The sequence below is a fragment of the Zeus faber genome (assembly GCF_960531495.2).
Source record: "Zeus faber genome assembly, chromosome: 22".
Lineage (NCBI taxonomy): Eukaryota > Metazoa > Chordata > Actinopteri > Zeiformes > Zeidae > Zeus > Zeus faber.
Window position 1 is genome coordinate 14,314,271 of NC_137209.1, and position 20,259 is coordinate 14,334,529.

A 20,259-nucleotide genomic window follows, 5' to 3' on the forward strand; every position below is an offset into this window, starting at 1 on the left:
TTTTGTTATCTGTTGTGTGAATGTGCTATTAGCTGCAATCTGACTGTGGCCCCCCCAAAGACAAAGAAAATGGTCTTTGGAATAAATGTGTTATGCTGATGTATGTACATTGTATATTATTAATTCCTGCCGCTGTTGCGTCGTCGTTATTTTGTATGATCTCCAGACCTGACATCTCAGGACTTCTTGTCTGATTGTTGTCGGCTTCAACACAATTGCCTATTTACAATACAAATTACTGTTTGGGAACATTGTGAACCTTGCTGTAACCAGGGTCAACAGCATTAGCAACTGAGTCAATATACAGAGGTAAGTATGACCTTGCTCTCTATGATTGTTGGCTGTCAAAAAATCTGAATACTCGCATTACTCAACATCACACAAAAGCTTCTCCAGAATTGACAATCTTATAAATAAATAACTAATATCCAAAAACCCAAATCCTGAAATTCACCCGGTTGTCATGCCAGATGACAGACCAATTAGTTTCAGCTTGATTAATGAAACCAACCCAAACCCTCCTGGTAGCTGGGCTCCTGACAGATAAAGAATGTACTTTTTTTTTCGTATGTAGCGTTTTCGTAGCGTATGTTACATGCGGACGCAGGACGCGGTCCATAAGTCTCTGAAAGGGGGCTGGGACACCGAACAACACGAACGGAAGTGTACAAAACTGGTACAACCCGAACGGAGTGGGGAACGCCGATTTTTCCTTGGATTCCTGAGACAAGGGAATCTGCCAGTAGCTCTTGGAAAAAAACAGTGTCTTAAAAAAACAAGCCGTACCTAACCGGTCGAGAAGTTCATCAACACCGGGCATCGGGTAGACGTCGAACTTTGACACCGCGTTCACCCTTCGGTAGTCTACGCAGAACCAGATCAACCCATCTAGCTTACCCACCAGCACGATGGGACGACACCAGACACTCGTGGAGTCCTCTATCACGGCCATGTCCAGCCTCATTCTGTCTGCACGATCTTGCGTTTATGTTCGGGCAGGCGATACGGCTGAGAGTGCACCTTCACCACTGGGGTCGTCTCCCCATGGTGGAGTATGAGGGACATGAGGCCCTGCAGTGAGGAGAAAACATCAGAGAAGCAAAGCTGAAGTGCAGCCATGTCCGCCCGCTGGGACGGAGAGAGATGGTCACTTAACAGGGCCGTGGTATGATTGGCTGCTTTTTGAACCTCCGGCCACAACTCATCCGGCTCAATGACCGGCATACCAGAGACAGATGCCCCCTCCCTCAAAGGGTGTTAAAAGGCAGAAAATCCTGTGGAGGCCTGGGGAACCTCCAGCACTGCAAACAACAGGGGGTCTTGTCCCAATTACGGCTATAGATGTGAACAAACTTTCGAACCATGTTTTTCAGCATTTTATTGAAGCGCTCCACCAGACCGTTGGTCTGGAGATGCTAAACCCTGGTCCGAATTGAGCCGACGCCCAGTAACACGTAAAGTTCCCCAAGTGTACGTGACATAAAGCCACACTATCTACATGTAAAGCCACACCCATCTACATGTCTCCTCGGTGACCACTCCTCAGGCGAGCCAGCACTCCAACACCTTGCCTGCTGCACACCTGCATTGATCTGGTTGTGCTTCGCCTCTCCCTCCCAGTGCCAGAATTTAAACTCAGTACATTCACCTCACAATAAGCCTAGGGTTTGCAGGACAGGTGAGGTGTGAGCTATGTGGGCGGGGATGTGGCGGGCAGCAGCCATCTTGTTCCTGGACGTGCTTCTCGTCGGGGCAGGCGATTCTTGTCTCAATTTTAACCCCACTCATATTAGCTTAGAACACATACACTTGGACATAAATCTATCTCCGAACAATACTCCACCAGACCAGGGTCTGTGGGGCAGGAGGGGTGCGAGTGATTCAGGTTCGACATACTTGGAGGACTCCCACGCCACCCCCACGCCCCGCGATTTTAACTGCAATTGCCAACAGCACACATTGAGCGCTGGGGTTTCCGGGGTGGCGGGGCGCTGGTGGTTTGGCGTGGGGGTGTGGCTGGCCAGGGGGCACCTGGGTGGGCACCCTGCCGGCTGGGTTCAATTCCTGGTGGCTTGCACCTGATCAAACCTGTGTGGACTGTAATCTTTTGATGCTCACATTCTTTTCTCGCATTTATTTTTTCTGGTCCCATAAAAGCCACATTAAAGCCTCGTAAATAAGAGTAATTTCCTCTCGTGTGTGCTATCCTCAATAACCTAGTCGTTCACAGATTTCGTCGTCTCATATTACATCAAATTTACTGTGAAATTGTCCTTATTTTTTGCAATGTTCAAAGTAAAGATAAAACATAGTTGTATATTTTATACAGTTTATATGGAAATTCTCAACCTGCAAAGTCAGTCCTTAATGATCATCAAGAACCACATACAACAACTCTGTCCTTTGGGTGACCTATAGAATATTCACACTTTTAAGCACTTTAAATCTCTTGTACATCTTAAAACTCCCCCTTGTCCCACGCTATGTCAAAGCCGTACGAACACCCTTGTATTTACATTTTGACATTTTGAAAGGAATATTTACCGCCGGTGACAGGGAAATGACAGTTCTCACTCACCCCTGCAGCAGGTCATGGAGGGATCTTGAGGAAATATCAGGCAGAACCACGAAGGAGGAAAAAAGACGGCCAGAATATTTCCTTTACCAGTAGGTTGATATACGTATATTCGACCGACAATCAAACTCCGTAGCGAACACACCAAAAAATAGATCACAGGCCGGGCCTGTCACCCAACATAGGACAGAATTCAGTCTTTTCAATAGAAACATTTATTTTAAACTTTATTTCATATGTTTCTTTAAAGCATAGTAGTTGTAGTGGATCTGTTGTGGCGTGTCCTGAGTGCCAGTTAGTCAACCCTCCAGCTACGCCAAGAGCGCCGTCGAGGCCGCTCCCCCTAGTTGAGGTCCCGGATTAAAGAGTCGGTATGGACCTCATCGGGCCATTAGACAGCAGCGCCTGCAGGAATCGTTTTGTGTTAGTCCTAGTGGATTATGCAACCCAGTACCCTGAGGCGGTGCGATTGCCCAGTATTACGGCCAAAAGTGTGGCACAGGCGCTGTTTCATGTCATCTCCTGAACGACGAGGGCACCCTCTTTATGTCACGTACACTTCAGGAACTTTACGAGTTACTGGGTGTCCGCTCAATTCGGACCAGTGTTTACCATCCCCTGATCAACAGTCTGGTGCAGCGCTTTAATAAAACACTGGAAAAACATGATTTGAAAGTTAATTCACGACGATTGCCTTAATTGGGACAAGTGGTTGGACCCCCTGTTGTTTGCGGTGTAAGAGGTTACCCAGGCCTCTACAGGATTTCTCCGTTTGAACTCCTCTTTGGCAGGGGACCCCTGGGGGTACTATACCTAATTAAAGAAAATTGGGAGGAAGGTCTGAGCACCAGTAAGAACCAAATACAGTATGTAATGGACCTCAGAGCAAAGTTACATGTGCTGATACGACCATTATCACGGGAGAATTTGCTCAGGGCTCAGGAACGTCAGTGCCTCTTGCTCGCAAAGTGCGAAGGGCCTTTTATGGTCACATGGTGGGTTTGCGAAGTCGATTATGAGGTCAAACGGTCTGACAGGCAGGGGGCAACGCAGATTTATCACCTGAGCCTCTTTAAAGAATGGAGGGAGGCGTCCGTGGCGTCCGGTCACACTGGTCATTGAGTGGGATGAGCTGGCGCCGGATATTCAAAAAGTGGCCGATCATACCGCGGCCCTGTTAAGTGACCATCTCTCTCTTGCCGTACTTCTCTGATGTTTTCTCCTCCCTGCCAGGGCTCCCTTCCCTCATACGCTACCATGTGGAGTCGACCCCGGGGGGTGAAGGTACGCTCTTGGCCGTGTCGTCTGCCTGAACATAAACGCAAGATCATGCAGGCGGAATTAGAGGCCATGATGGACATGGGCGTGAGTCCATTAGTGACAGGTCTAGTCCCATTGTGCTGATGGGTAAGCCCGATGGGACAGTCCGGTTCTTACATTTTACATTTAGTCATTTAGCAGACGCTTTTATCCAAAGCGACTTACAATTGTTCAAACACCGACGGACGCAGCCATCAGGAGCAATTAGGGGTTAAGTGTCTTGCTCAAGGACACTACAGCATGCTAGCAGGAGGAGCCTGGGATCGAACCAGCAACCTTTGGATCACTAGACCACCAGCTCTACCTCCTGAGCTACCATCCCCGGTTCTGCGTGGATAACCGAAGGGTGAACGCGGTGTCAAAGTTCGATGCCTGCTGGATGAACTTCTCGACCGGCTAGGTGCGGCTCGTTTTTTCACGACACTGGGTTTAACCAAGGACTACTGGTAGATTCCCTTGTCTCAGGGGTCCAAGGAATAATTGGCGTTCTCCACTCTTTTCGGGTTGTTCCACTGTCGCACACTTCCGTTTGGGTTGTTCGGTGCCCCAGCCACCTTTCAGAGACTCATGGACTGCGTACTGCGTCCACATGTATCATACGCCGCGGCCTACCTAAACGACGTAATCATTCACAGCGACACCTGCATATCCAGCATTTGGCCGCAGTGCTTGAGTCCCTGAGGAGGGCGGGGCTCACCGCCAACCCAAAGAAGTGTGCCGTGGGAGGTACGGTATCTGGGGTACCACAGGTGGCCGGACGGCTCCCCGGCCTAAGTCAAACGGTGGGGGACCAAGGGTTGTGGTCACCCCGCGGCTGCAGACGGCAGCATGGCTCCCTTTCCCACGGCTGCAAAGCTGCCTCGAATCAGCCGAATCAGCGAGCGGCGCTCGTTGTTCCAACTCAGGGCAGGGAGCTTTCTTAATTTTGTTCTGTCTAGCCGAACATCATTCGTCCTGCGCCCATATTCACTTTCAACACTTTAATAAAAACCACGGCCAGAAAGACTCCATCTCCCTCTTTAAACCCCTACCTGTGGTCACAGACTCGCATGGTAGTATATTTAAATATTACATCCCATTTTCTTTTCAGCTATTTCAAAACGTAAAAATGTCACAATAAATATCAATTTTTTTTACATGATTTTAAAATGGTTAACTTACATGTTCTTCCTCCAAAGCAGGTTTCAGACTTCCCCCATCTTCTCCAGGTTGCGAACGGCCTGCTCATACTGTAACTTCAGGCTCTCCAGGCCGTCCTCCAGGTCCTTGCAGGCTTTCACCTTGTCCTCGTAGTCCTGGCGCAGCATGCTGTTGTCCAGGCCACATTGCTGCTCCAGCTCCAGGTTCTCGGCACGCAGGCGACTCAGGGCCTGCCGGGCCCTGCTCTTCTTGCTCTTTTTCCTGGCTCTTTCTGCCTTCAGCTGGACTAACTCGGCCCCTTTGGCCTGTTTCTCTTGGTGGCACCAGTGAAGCCTCTCCTTGACATGGGCCAGGACCTGAGGAGAGCAGGTCACAGAGAGAACCACTGGAAAATATGTAGAATTATTTATTTAGTTACTTATTTGCATCCCTGCATATCCAAAGGTTTGGTCAGAATTCTGTAAAAAGAAATAACTGCGTCTGGCATTTTGAGGTTCCGTTTGAGTCTTGGTCCAGGCCTGTGGTCACTGTGGTCGTTTGAGGGGCAAACAGTTGGGAACTCATGGGGTCCAACTGCACATTTCATGTTTTTTAGTTTTTGTTACTTTCTATTTCTGTTGTATTTCTGTTGTATAATTGTATTGTTTGTTTGTTTTTTTAAGTTCATTATTTCTATTGTTATTCTTATTGCCATTATTATTGTGACACTGCAATTTCCTATCTATCTATCTATCTATCTATCTATCTGTCTATCAGTCTGTCTGTCTGTCTGTCTGTCTGTCTGCCTGCCTGCCTGCCTGTCTGCCTGCCTGCCTGTCGATAATAATGATCCCTCCACCCACCTCCACGGTGGTTGCCATCTTCTTGCGTTGCTTGATGATCTGCATCTTTTTATACAACTCCATTTTGCACGTAGCAGAGTGGTCCCACTTGGGTTTCCCTGCCTCCAACTCGTCCTCCTGACTTTGCTGACGGCTGACGGTCGCCCCTCTCCCTGGAGGGTGACTCAGCCCGGGTATGTCGCCGTGAAGAGCGACATATTCCTGCCACTCTCTTTCCACCTGAGGGTGAAGATGAGGTACAGTCCTGTTTAAATTGACACTTATTACTATTATTATGAAACTACAGTGCTATGTCACTGGAACTGGACACTGGAAAAAAAAATCATGAGATTAGATAATCAACTGAGTCAAATTGCTCCAATTTGTAACCCCTGTATTGTTGGGTGGCTTTCTCAATTTAGACCAAGAAAAACAAAACAAAAAATGAATCCATCAGAAGAAGGCGTACTTTAAAGAGAAGAATGTCCCCGTCTTGGCGCAAAGGGTTGAAAAAAGAACCTTGGAGTCTTAAATGGAATTCTTACCCTTTTCTCCCTCATTTACTGCCATAACTATCACAGGAAGAGGCCACGTGCCCGAATCCTGTTCCAGTTTTCCTGGATTTAGTTAACTCTATTTTGTCGATACATACTCGATACTACTTTTTCGTTACTATGTTGATGTTTTTCCATATACATGTTGTTTGGTTCTTTGTTTATTTGTCTCACCCCTGGTGATTCTCCCCCACTTGGAGTAGTGATTAATTGTTTAAAGACCAACACGTAGTAAAATCATTCTCCAAAGAGGGGGATTAGTGGTGTTTCTGTGTAACAGAAAACTGTGCTCTTGTCAGTATATGTATGTGACAAATAAACCTCTTGAATCTTGAATCCAACAGGTCGTCCACAGGACAGAGTTATTGTAGCAGCTCTTGATGATTTAAGAATTAATAAAGAGTTGCATTGCTGGGCATACAACACAGGGCATACAACATGCCCATGCTTGCCATACAACACAGTATTTATGCCGTTGCATCTAGGAGAGAGTTAGTCTGTAAGTGGAGTTCAACTTCTCAACCTGCAATGCCACTTTTTATTAATTCTTAAATTATCAAGAACAGCTGCAATAACTCTGTCCTGTGGACGACCTGTTGGATTCACTCGTGGTGATTCTCTCCCTCTTGGAGTAGGAGTTAGTTGTTTACAGACCAAAGCATGGTCAGATCGTTCTCCAAAGAGGGGGGTTGGTGGTGGTTCTGGATAACAGAAAAGCTGTGCTCTTGTCCTACAAGTCGTGCACAGGACAGAGTTATTGCAGCAGTTCTTGACAATTTAAGAATTAATAAAGAGTTGCATTGCAGGTTGAGAAGTTGAACTCCACTTGCAGACCAACTCTGTCTTAGACGCAATGGCATACATACTCTGTGTTGTATGCCAAGCATTTCAATTCTTGGACTGTACTTTATGGATTGCAACTTAAATGTTTCAAATCTATAAAAAGTGTGTGTGTGTGTGTGTGTGTGTGTGTGTGTGTGTGTGTGTGTGTGTGTGTGTGTGTGTGTGTGTGTGTAAAACGCTTGCTCTGACTCACCTCCTCCAGCTTCTCTTGGGTCTGCACCACCAGATCCAGTTCACTTGCTCCCTCACTCTTTGGGCTGTTCTGTTGCTTGTTGTACTGTTGGTAAAGCTGTTCCACCGCCGGGTTCTCCTGCCCCGGCCGGCCGCCCTCCTCCTCCTTCTTGTGGAAGTACCCTGCCAGCTTGCTGTGCAGCTGTGTGTTGTGCCGCAGGAGCACCGAGTGCTCCTGGAGGAGCCTCACGTACTCCTCGTAGAGCAGTGTGTCTCGTGCACTGGGGGGTCCCTCCGCCTCCCTCTCCGGGCTCGGGGGACCCGGATCCGGCCCGGGGGCCCCGTCGTCGCCGTCCTGGCCCTCGCGGCCGGCGGGCCCTGGCTGTCCCGTCTCGGGGCTCCCCGCCACGCCCGAGGCCCCGCCGGCCTCCTTGCCGGCCTCCTCGCCGGCCTCCTCGCCGGCCTCCTCTCCGGCGGGCGGGGGCCCGTCTTCCGGCGGGGCCGGCTCTGCTGCGTCTGGGGCCGCTTCACCCTGGGTGGTTTCTGGAAGCTCATCTGGCTGCTGCCGTGCGTCCCCCTCCTCAGGCTCCTTTGTTTCTTCACCGTCAGAGGAAGACGCCGACTCCTGGAGGACACGTGACCCGTCCTCCATTGGTGAATTGCGGCGCGAAATGTGTGTAGTGATTCTTATCTTCCACAGTTATGATTATGACTATTTCCTTCTTCCCATAGAGAACGTTAGAGATGGGGCGGTGGTTGATATGCTCGTTCACCGTTTGTGAGACACACTTATTCACTTCTTTGTGGGTCTATGTGGCGGATTTGAGCCTGTACCGTTACATAATCGCCCCAATTGTTCTCACTGATAACTGCACACGTGCGTGCGTGCGTGCGTGCGCGGCTGCGTTGGCCCGCGTCTCGAATTACAATTACCACGTGACTGTGACGTCACCGGTCCGCCCGGAAGTGGCTTCGTCGGTTTGAAAGTTTCTGCGCTGTGCTTTTTGACACCAACCACGATTTTCTTTCATAATAATAATGATAACGATGAAAAAAAAAAAAATCTCTACCCGTGTATTCGATAGAATCTTTTATTGGCGCATAACGACCGCGCATCGTCCGCCTGGGGTTCCCAAGGTTAAGTCGCCGCTGCAACCCCCGCGGACCACCGGGTGTCGCTGTTGCCCATTTTCAACGCCGCCAAGCTTCGGCTTTTTTTCGGCGCAGAGGCCCGGGGCGTCCTCCGCCCGGCACGACCCCTCGGCGGGAGCCCGTCCCCGGGGAGCGGGCGATGCGCTTCTGAGATGTGCAGAACAAGGAGTGGGAGGAGGCAGAGTAGTTGAGGGAAATATTTGAAGGAAGCTGGTGAATATAAGACAGTAGGAAGAGCAAGAGAGGCGCAGAGGTTGATTTGAGTATATGTTATGGGAGGGGGTTGCCTAATGCTAGGGGGTGCAGAGGATGCTGAGAAGAACAGAAGTGAAATCGTATTGGTTTCCCAGGTCAAGTGCTGTTTTTTTTTTTCCCACAGCACTGTCGTACACGGGACCGTTGCCTTTCGGTCGTCAATGCTCCGGCGACAAATGAACATGACAGTTTGGAAGTATAAAGCGTCTGCACTTTTAATACAAATATGTACTCACGACACCGTGTCCAACCACGGAAATGGCACAGCCAAAATAAAAATAAAATAAGCTCAACATGTTTTGTACAGAAGTTGTTAATACACTCCCGATGTGAAAAAATAAAATAAAAATAAACAAAACAGAACAACAGATTGACGGCATTCCATCACCCCGAGGGCTCGAAGAACGGTTCTTTTACCCTCACACTAACGCGTCTGTTTTATTTCTTACAAAAAGCTATAAAATGTTTGACATAAAATACTGTACATTTCACAGGGCAGTATTTAAATTTTCTCTTCACTTTATCTTACAAAATTATTTACAAATGCTCAGCGCGTGGGGAAGGAAGGAAAGCCCACACAAACGAAGAACATAAGGTTAAAATAATGATGAATTTAAATTGCTCATTTCTTTCTCCGGAGACAAAGGTTGAAGTTAAACAAACTCCGGCTTCGAAAGGAGGAGACTAAATGGGCAAACAGTCGAGAGGCGCTTGCCAATTTAATCGACCCATTTGCATTTTAATGCCGCTTTGGTCACCGCCAGAACAATCTTGCAAAAAAATAAAAAATAAAATAAGACGCGCGCCGGAGGCATGCGTCCTTTCCGAAACCACTCCGAACGTATTGACATGGGTAAACATGTGGTACGGGAGCTGTTTTCAAATATGCTGATTCATACTTCAGTCACAGGCACAGCGCTTGCGTACGACGAGAAAGAAACGATCGCCCTCAGCGACTAATAATGGAAAATTACAATTTTAGTGGGGAGAAAAGATGAAGCGTTCATGAAAGACGAAGGTATTTTTGGACAAACTGCGGGAAGGCATGATTTACAAAAGGGCTGGAAAAATGTATAATTAGTTGAGATTCTTTTTCACTTTATCTGGGGTTTTTTGTTTGTTTTTTTTTGTTGCAGGTTTTCTTCTTTCTCCGATTATTTATATCTCTGACCGTTCTTTAGCTTTCCCTGAACACTTTATTCAACACGTTCTCAATGTTGTTGTTTTGTAAAAGGCTTTTTTCCCCCCATAATACTGACATTGCCAAGGATATAAAAACATGACTTTTAAGTAAACGCAATACAACAGCAGAGCAGTTATGCTTTTATGAAAAAAAATTATAATAATAAAGAAGAAGTGGAAATAACTGCGAGCAGAAGTTGAACGGTAAACCAAAAGGTCCGGTTCAAATTTTGACAGACCTATAATCACCCACCAAAGAAAATTAAAAACCTTTTTTTTTTTAGGATATTGCAGTTATTGAACAGTATTGTACCATCACAGGGGACACAAGCGAGGCCTTTGAGTGTGGCTCCAGGTATCAGGGTGTCGGCCACGCAACATCAGCTTGACAGATGAACAGCAGGCAAAAGCAAAAGCAAGCATTAAAAAGTAGTCATGCACCACATCCTACCCAGGGGAGCAAACCATGCATCAAAAAGAGCTCGGACTAAAGTATGTATTAACAGGACCAGCTAAATATGTATCCAAGCTTTAAAGACAAAGGGGCGGCATATACACTTGGTTAGCCAAAGAAACATTTGGAATTTGTGCTTGAGCCACTGGTACCACCGGTGATCCACTCGGGCGCTCCATTGGAGCCATAGCTGTTGAATCATACCCCTGCACGGCGACCCGTGTCTCTTTTAAAGGAACTGTTGTGTTCAGACTCCCCCTTGTTCGTTGAGCGGACAGACGACCAACTCGGAGCTCAACGCCACAGTGTGGTTGCATTCCCGGCAGCGACGCGATCGCCGGGTGAACTGGCTCCGCCGTTTTTGCCCCGTGCCCGCAAAAAGTTTGTTTTGAGTTAAAAAATAAAGACCCATCTGATTTCCGCCACACTCCCGGTATGAAAATATCTGTTTTTTTCTCCTTTTAAATTTCCAAAAAGTATATTCTTCTGTTTGCTATGTACATATTCACAAAGCCATTCTTTGAAATGTCAGGCTGTTTTGGTTTTTTTCGTCTCTGGAGCCTGCAGGCCCCCCCCCCCCCGGTTTGCGCGGCGAGTCATCGCACGTCGTCTCGAGGCGGGAGAAGACAAAACGAAACGACGGGAGCACTTTCCGGCTGTTTGTTAGGAGGCGTCACGCGCTATCCAGCCGCTCTCCGTGAGGAAGGTGAGTATGCGCTTTTTCAGCACCTTGTCCAGGTAGCTGGGCAGGCGGCTCTTGGCGGGGACGCCCTGCCTCTTCTGCAGGTGGTCCTTGATGATGATGGTCTTGACGGTCAGGTAGCGCGCCGGGCTGAGGTTGAGCGAGCTGCACAGCACCTTCTCCCTCTCCGACAGCAGCTCGAAGCCGGTCAGGTTCTCGATGGCGGCAAATTCCCCGTCCTTGCCTTCCTCCTTGATCCCGCCGCCCGCCCCTCCGCCGGCGGCGGCTCCGCCCCCCAGTCCCATGCCGGAGCCCAGTCCGCCGCCGCCGCCCCCTCCTCCGCCCCCTCGCTTTGAGGCCACCACGCTCTTGTTTTCCTTGCGCTTCTCCCGCTTGTGGCGCGCCGCCTCGTATTCGGCCGACTCGTCCAGGCGGGTGACGCCGTTGCGCCGGTAGCGCTGCAGCTCGCGCACCTTGGCCCGCAGCGCGCGCTCCTTGTGCATGTTGTCGAAGAGCTCCTCGAATTCCCGGTGGGCCATGAACTGGCAGAGCCCCCGCAGCCGCGTGCGCTGCTCCTTCTCCTCCTTGGCGATCTTACGCTTTGGCGTGCCGGGGGCGGGCCCGCCGGCGCCCGCCGCCATTGCCCCCCCTGCGGACGCTGTGGACGCGCCGCCGCCGGCCATTCCGCCTGCGAGGCCTCCGCCGCCTCCCCCCCCGGCTCCCGCCCCGCCCGCACCTCCGCCCGTGCCCACCGCCGCCCCAAGCCCGCCGGGCTTCTCCTTCTCCTTGTCCTTTTTATCACGGCCCAGAAAAGACGGCACCAGGTTGTAGTCGCGGGCAATGTTCTTGCGCCGCTGGCGCTCGCAGAGCTTGCGCACGTACATGTCCACGTGGGCGCGCTTCATCTCGATGTCCACGTCCTCGTCGTCGTAATTCACCGAGAGGCCGCTGATCAGCTTCTCCGCGTCCTGGTCGTATTCAATTTCGTAGTCGTCGCGGAGCGGCATATAGGCCAGCTGCTGCTGCTCGGACAGGGAGATGTCCAGCGGCGGGAGCGGCGTGGTGAGGCTGGGGGACAGCGGGCCGCCGCTCGGACAGGTGTGGTCCGTCACCCGGTTGGGGATGCTGTCAGGTATGCAGGCCTTGCCCAGGTTCCCGTGGATGTACATGGTCACGTAGTGCTCCATGACCTCCTGGGGCGTCCGCGACGCTCCTACGTGGGTGGCCATGTCCTCCTGGAGAGCGCGGGGTTAACGCCCCGGAAGCAAAGACAGGCAGAGGCATAATCTGTTATTGCCACCAAATAACAAGTAGTTGACACATCTTAACAACAGACGCTCCTTTGAGTGGACGGTATTTGATTAAGTTAGGATTAAGTTCAGCTCCTATGTATCTTTGTTTAGTTTCATGTTAGTTGTTACTGATGTTTTTCTATGTGCCAATAGGGGACGATAAGCATATGTGTAGAAAAACATACTTGTTGAACAAAGCGATTCAGAATACATGTTTTGGTTAACGGGACACCGTAGAAGAACCACGCGTATTCAACGCATTGAAACGGCCCCGAGCATCATTTTCAATGCATCACTATTCTCGCCGCACTTATACCAGTTTAACCGCTTGACTGCTGTGAACTCCCGTCTCCACCTCGTGTCTCCTGCAGAACTAAGTCGGCGACGTGCGAGCACCGCCTCGCGTGCACTTTTATTTAGCGAATAAACAAAAAAGAACCACAGAGGAGGAGGAGGAGGAGGTCAACTCGGCACAAAAGTAGAATACCCAGTTTCCAAAGCCGTACTGCTCGATGGCATCGAGCAGCGACTGCTCTTCCCTGCCGGTCCATCCTCCCTCCGCTTCGGGACCCCACAGAGAGAAGCGCCCACCGTCCACTTGCTGGTAGCCGTGCCACCGCCGGTGGTTCCCTATTTCGGCGCCCGCCGAGAAGCACTCCGGGCACAGCTCGATGTCCGGGCAGTCGGTGCAGCGGAGCCGGAGGTTGGTAACATCCGCCAGACAGTTCACGCAGTACTTCTTGCCGAGGTCGGCCATGTTGCTGGCTGCTGCCGCGGAGGGAGGGCGGGCATGCGTACTAGCGATGCAAGACGCGTGGACGAGTCGGGGAGTCCGGAGTGAGCGAGAGAGTCGTCACCCACGAACTGCAAACAATAACTGATAATAAATAAGGATGCATTTGGAATAATTCCTATTGAATGTGACTGATTTCCACTTTGCATTCCAATATATATATATATATATATATATATATATATATATATATATCATTCATCATATAAATATACATATCATTAATATATATTTTTTTACAGAACTAAATTATTTAGGGGACTCAGCCTTTCTTTGCCAAAATAAATAATTTTGAACAATTGGGCTCAAATATTTTTGGGATCCACGTTTTGCTTCTCCCACTTCAATACATCATTATCAACGAATGAAATTCTTCTCGAGAGAATTCCATTCGGGACTCGGGGCCAACCGTGACTCTCGTCCGCCGCAGGGGCTCCCCTCGCTCCCCTGAGCGTTTACGCAAACGGACTAAAATGAAGGTGGGGTTAGAAAAAATAAATAAATACCGAACGGCTCTTTTTCCACCGAGTGACTCGTCGAGAACCGAGTCCTGAAACCCGCATCGAACCTTTCCCTACCGACGCGCGGTGGAGTCGCTGCTGCTCATTAATATTCATGAGCGAACGGCGAGCGCCTCTGATTGGTCCGGAGTCCTGGTTTCCACGACAACTGAAAAACAGCAACAGTTTGCTTGACGAACCCTTAGCGCAGGGTTTTTCATCCGCGGTGTCGCGAAATCCTCGAATTCTGCTTGTCAAAAGAGAATACAACGTTGCAAGATTAAAAAAAAAATAATAATAAAATGATAAGGATGCACTGATTGATGTATTCCCAGCCAGGATGCCAGCTCTGTGTCCATCAGTACCAGCTCCAGCTTCATCCTGAAAGTAAGAACTATTATGAGGTCGGAATAATGATGACAGTTGTACATGTTTGTGAACTTTTACAGTAGGTAGCAGGTAGTGGTGTGCTGTGGGATTACTTCATTGTAAATGTAGAAAAAAGGCACCAGATAGGGCCACCTGACATTGCTTGTCAGCTTTTTAAACTTTTGAATCAAAGAGAAAGTCATATTCTAGAAGATAAGAATCACTACACACATTTCGCACCACAATTCACAAATGGAGGACGAGTCACGTGTCCTCCAGGAGTCGGCGTCTTCCTCTGACCGTGAAGAAACAAAGGAGCCTGAGGAGGGGGACGCACGGCAGCAGCCAGATGAGCTTCCAGAAACCACCCAGGGTGAAGCGGCCGGAGACACGGCAGAGCCGGTCCCGCCGGAAGACGGGCCCCCGCCCGCCGGAGGGGAGGCCGGCGAGGCCTCGGGCGTGGCGGGGAGCCCCGAGGCGGGACAGCCGGGGCCCGCCGGCCGCGAGGGCCAGGACGGCGACGACGGGGCCCCCGGGCCGGATCCCCCTGGCCCGGAGAGGGAGGCGGAGGGACCCCCCAGTGCACGAGACACACCGCTCTACGAGGAGTACGTGAGGCTCCTCCAGGAGCACTCGGTGCTCCTGCGGCACAACACACAGCTGCACAGCAAGCTGGCAGGGTACTTCCACAAGAAGGAGGAGGAGGGCGGCCGGCCGGGGCAGGAGAACCCGGCGGTGGAACAGCTTTACCAACAGTACAACAAGCAACAGAACAGCCCAAAGAGTGAGGGAGCAAGTGAACTGGATCTGGTGGTGCAGACCCAAGAGAAGCTGGAGGAGGTGAGTCAGAGCAAGCGTTTTACACACACACACACACACACACACACACACACATATTTTTATATAATTTTTTTTAAATTAATTTACAGATTTGAAAAATTTCAGTGGCAATCCATAAAATACAGTCCAAGAATTCAAACGTTTTATTCACCTGTGCTGTCAGCATGCTTGGCAGTGTTTGTATGCCATTGCGTCTAAGACAGAGTTGGTCTGCAAGTGGAGTTCAACTTCTCAACCTGCAATGCAACTCTTTACTAATTCTTAAATTGTCAAGAACTGCTGCAATAACTCTGTCCTGTGCACGACTTGTAGGACAAGAGCACAGCTTTTCTGTTATCCAGAACCACCGCCAACCCCCCTCTTTGGAGAACGATCTGACCATGCTTTGGTCTGTAAACGACTAACTCCTACTCCAAGAGGGAGAGAATCAATACGAGTGAAACAAATAAACATAGAACCAAACAACATGTAAATGAAAAAACACACATGTATCGACAAAACAGAGTTAATGAGGTCCAGGTAAACTGGAACAGCAATTGGGCACGTGGCCTCTTCCTGTGAAAGCTATGACAGTAAATGAGGGAGGAAAGGGGAAGAATTCCATTTAAGACTCCTTTTTTTTTTTTTTCCAACCCTGAAATTTTTCTCTCTAAAGTACACCTTCTTCTGGTGGATTGATTTTATTTGTTTTTTTCTTGGTCTCCTGAGGTGGCTGGAGGATATTTTCTTCATCCACAGGTAAAGGCGGACCCCGCCACCAACAGTGGAAGCTGCATGTAGAGGAGTGCATACAGGATGCCAATACATTGAACGGCTGTTCTGAAAAAGTGGCAACCTTTTCCAAAAAAACACATCAAATATGGAATTTTCTTCGCAACATGATCTTACAGATCAACACTTTAACATGTACATTTTTAAATTGAGAAAGCCACCCAACAATACAGGGGTTACAAATTGGAGCAATTTGACTCAGTTGATTATCTAATCTCATGATTTTTTTTTCCAGTGTCCAGTTCCAGTGACATAGCACTGTAGTTTCATAATAATAGTAATAAGTGTCAATTTAAACAGGACTGTACCTCATCTTCACCCTCAGGTGGAAAGAGAGTGGCAGGAATATGTCGCTCTTCACGGCGACATACCCGGGCTGAGTCACCCTACAGGGAGAGGGGCGACCGTCAGCCGTCAGCAAAGTCAGGAGGACGAGTTGGAGGCAGGGAAACCCAAGTGGGACCACTCTGCTACGTGCAAAATGGAGTTGTATAAAAAGATGCAGATCATCAAGCAACGCAAGAAGATGGCAACCACCGTGGAGGTGGGTGGAGGGATTATTATTATCGACAGGCAGGCAGGCAGACAGGCAGGCAGGCAGGCAGACAGACAGTCAGACAGACAGACAGGCAGGCAGGCAGACATAGAGATAGATAGATAGCTAGACAGACAGACAGACAGACAGACATAGATAGATAGATAGATAGATAGATAGATGATAGACAGACGGACAGACAGGAAATTGCAGTGTCGTAATAATAATGGTAATAAGAATAAAAATAGAAATAAAGAAAATAGCAATATGCAGTAAACCTCAGAATCAACGAGAAGATAAAGAATTTTGAAGTATACAAGGAACTGAAAAAACAATAAAACAATAATAACCAATCAAAATAAAAATAAAAAAAGATTGACAATAAATATAAACCAAAAAAGCAATACAATTAATTTGCACCTTAAAAAAATACAACAGAAATAGAAAGTAACATGAAATGTGCAGTTGGACCCCATGAGTTCCCAACTGTTTGCCCCTCAAACGACCACAGTGACCACAGGCCTGGACCAAGCCTCAAACGGAACCTCAAAATGCCAGACGCAGTTATTTCTTTTTACAGAATTCTGACCAAACCTTTGGATATGCAGGGATGCAAATAAGTAACTAAATAAATAATTCTACATATTTCCAGTGGTTCTCTCTGTGACCTGCTCTCCTCAGGTCCTGGCCCATGTCAAGGAGAGGCTTCACTGGTGCCACCAAGAGAAACAGGCCAAAGGGGCCGAGTTAGTCCAGCTGAAGGCAGAAAGAGCCAGGAAAAAGAGCAAGAAGAGCAGGGCCCGGCAGGCCCTGAGTCGCCTGCGTGCCGAGAACCTGGAGCTGGAGCAGCAATGTGGCCTGGACAACAGCATGCTGCGCCAGGACTACGAGGACAAGGTGAAAGCCTGCAAGGACCTGGAGGACGGCCTGGAGAGCCTGAAGTTACAGTACGAGCAGGCCGTTCGCAACCTGGAGAAGATGGGGGAAGCCTGAAACCTGCTTTGGAGGAAGAACGTGTGAGTTAAAACCAAAATAATCATAATAACAACAGGGTTCTTACCACATCCTTGAGGTGAGTGAAGTGATTGAAAATGGTGTCTTTTGTGCTGAAGTCCATGAAAATGTTGACTTTTTTCAATGAAGTCACCATCATCGTTGGCGAAGGATATTCATTTGAATTCTCAACTAATTCCTAAAAAATTCCCACTGGTGGATGTTGAAATGATGTATTTGAGAGTGAGCTGTACAAGTAAAAAATGGGAAAATGACATTTTCTTTTTTCTAACGTTTATCAGCTTTGAAATTTTTGTAGTATTTTACGCTGTACTTTGGTGTAATATCTCTGCTTTAATGAAACAATTGAAATAACACTGAATTATGTCCCATCTGAGGACAAGCTACAAAAACAATACAAAAAAGAAATGAAATCCTGTTGGGATCGAGATGGAGGATTCCTCAGTTAGTTTGATCCCCCGCTTTCATTTGTGATTAAAACACATTTTATTTACTATGTCAACTGCCTCTGAGTGGCCTGTTCATTATTAATCTTGCCAGGAATGAATGAATGTGCATAATGAATATGCTGGACACTTACCATGTTCCATGAATAACGATGACTTAAAACACTAACAATGAATAAAAGACATTTGATAGTGAATAATATTCACTGACAAAAAATATTTTTACTTTGAAGCACGTGATTTATTTACTTAGGTTCAAGCCGGTTCCAATTTAAAAAATAATAAAGTGAGGTCCCCTCACGTAGTAACTGTCAACCCCAAACTTGGACGATTTATTTTATTTTTTTTTTCACCACAGTGAATCAGGCATCAGCGCATCAAACACGCGGGATTGAATGTCACTTCCAGTTTGCTCTCGTCGTTTCAGGCGTTAAAAAGACGCCGCCGCCGCACACTGAGCCAGGCGGAACGCGCTCCCCCCCATTCGAAGATTCACAGGCGTCAGTGGGCGCGCCGTCACGCCACTCCGCGGCGGTTTCGGTCCCGCCTGCACCGTAGCATTTTAAATACACGACCCAATATTTAAGCGGCAAACCCTCAAGGAAAGACCTCAAATAACATTCGGATAAATGTCCAGCAGATGCCCCCCAGAGTGTTATTCGGGCTTATTTTTGTTTTTTAATGAGGTTAGGATGCATGACTGTGATGACCCCGTCCCGGAAGCTGCGAGGATGATTTCCTTTCCGTCGATTTTATTAACAGGAAACAGACGTTCATTTCAAAGTTTTTTGTTTTTTTTATTGAGGACTCTCTGACAGTGTTCTGAGGACGTCTTTCTTCAGAGGGGTGAGAGCGGACGGCGCCTCCGGTCACGCAACATCCGACAAGTGTCAAACCCGCCGGCGCTGGGAAGTTACTCAACCGAGGGGAGGCTCTACGAGGTCGGCGCCGGGACGCACCGCCATGGCCTCGTAATAGCCCAGCCTCGGTTTGGAGCAGCATCCCGGTAGCCTTCCCTAAAATTCTCTCTCTCTGTCGCCTGAAGCGTTAAAAATAAACAACGTACGGGCGATAATTTCAGTTATACCGATCTGGATTTGAACAAAAAAAAAATAAAATAATAATAATAATAATCTGGAATGCTCATACAAGATCAGTGTTGTTGGCTACAATACAAAAGCACATTCAAAACATTTGACTTTCCAGTAAAGACGCACGTAGCTCTCCGTCGTCGGCGTGATGACCGTTATCGGGTGGTACCGTGAAAAACGAGCCACATCAACAAAAACACTGGAATTTCACTCACTTCATAGGACTGGCGACTGAATTCTGTGTACTAGGCCAGATTAAAGTGTTAAACATCTGTTAAAAGAGTCATATCGCATACGGATCACGGTGGAGTCCCGTCTCTTCCTGGCGCTGGTTTTTTGGGGGGGGGGGCAGAGGTCAAGGTTTTGGGAAAGGTGGGGCTGGTGCAGGCGCCGCCGCCGACAACCCCCCCCCCCCCCAGGATCCGTCGCCCCGGGGTCCGACGAGACCGGGCGGCCTCGCTCCTAGGGGGCTTTGGCCACGCCCACCAACGCCGGCCGGAGCGTGCGGCCGCGCAGCTTGTAGCCCACCTTGGTGACGACGGCCACGGTGCCGGGCTCCTTGCCCGCCACGGGGGCGTGGAAGAGGGCCTCGTGCTCGTAGGGGTCGAACTTCTGCCCGTCGGGGTTGAGCTTCACCAGGCCGTGCTTGGCGAACACCTTCTGGACCTGCACCTCCGTCATCACCAGGCCGTCGTACAGGTTCTTGAGGTGCGGGTTGCGGGCGCTCACCTCCTCCTTGGGCACGCTCTCGGTGGCCTTCTCCAAGATGTCCGCCACCTCCAGCAGGTCCTTGCAGAAGCCCTGGATACCTGGTCGGCAGCGGCGGTAAGACAGTTAAAAGGCTGGCGGTGATGAGCAGTTCCAAGGGACGCTGCGACTCTCACGGAACTAGGCTCGCGGGCGTGACATTTACCATATAGCTTCGCGTCTTCCACCATCTTCTGACTCCTTGTCCTCAGGTTCTCGGTGTCCGCGAGGGCCCGCCTGTATTTTTCCTGATCGGAAATGTGAAACAACGTTGTTATTGCGCCGCGCGCACATCAAACCCCTTCCTTTGATGGACCCTTTCGTCCAAAGCGACCGATTCACACGACGATGGAGGCGGCTACGCAAGGCTCATCGGGCGCAGTCAGGAGCATGCCACATGGAGTAGCCGGGGATCGAACCGGCAGTCTCCCCATTACATTACAGACAACCCCCCCTCTACCTCCGGAGTCCATGAAAACGTACATTTAAAAACTCAATTTTTTTTTTTTTTTTTTATTATACTTCGCCGCTGTCTAACATTTGAAAAAAAAAAAAAAAGATGAGCTACATTTTATAACCATCCGCCACTTCTCCAAACAAAATTAATTCCCCTCTACGCCGCAGAATCCCCCGTGGAGGAGGCGCTTTTTGACTCTCGGGACAGGGGTCACGACTCACGGTGACATCCTTGAGCTGCTCCTCCAGCTGGGTC

The 20,259-nt window shown here is 49.0% G+C and overlaps 2 protein-coding genes across 2 annotated transcripts in view; both read right to left on the bottom strand.

Moving 5' to 3' along the window:
- Positions 1 to 11,033: 11,033 nt before the first annotated feature.
- Positions 11,034 to 13,198, bottom strand: tada2b (transcriptional adaptor 2B; the record flags this gene model as incomplete). Its single annotated transcript, XM_080023539.1, has 3 exons — positions 11,034 to 11,748; positions 11,902 to 12,384; positions 12,929 to 13,198. The coding sequence occupies 3 exons, from the start codon at positions 13,196 to 13,198 to the stop codon at positions 11,131 to 11,133; spliced, it is 1,371 nt and encodes a 456-aa protein (XP_079879665.1). The 3' UTR covers positions 11,034 to 11,130.
- Positions 13,199 to 18,485: 5,287 nt separating this feature from the next.
- The window catches only part of grpel1 (GrpE-like 1, mitochondrial), a 2,476-nt gene continuing 702 nt past the window's right edge, over positions 18,486 to 20,259 (bottom strand). The window contains exons 2-4 of the mRNA XM_080023772.1: positions 20,226 to 20,259; positions 19,714 to 19,795; positions 18,486 to 19,609 (exon numbers count right to left, since the gene is read on the bottom strand). The exon at positions 20,226 to 20,259 is cut by the window's right edge and continues 114 nt beyond it. Of these exons, the coding sequence (XP_079879898.1) occupies positions 19,263 to 19,609; positions 19,714 to 19,795; positions 20,226 to 20,259 (463 nt within the window). The 3' untranslated portion in view covers positions 18,486 to 19,262. The remainder of the gene's footprint in view (positions 19,610 to 19,713; positions 19,796 to 20,225) is intronic.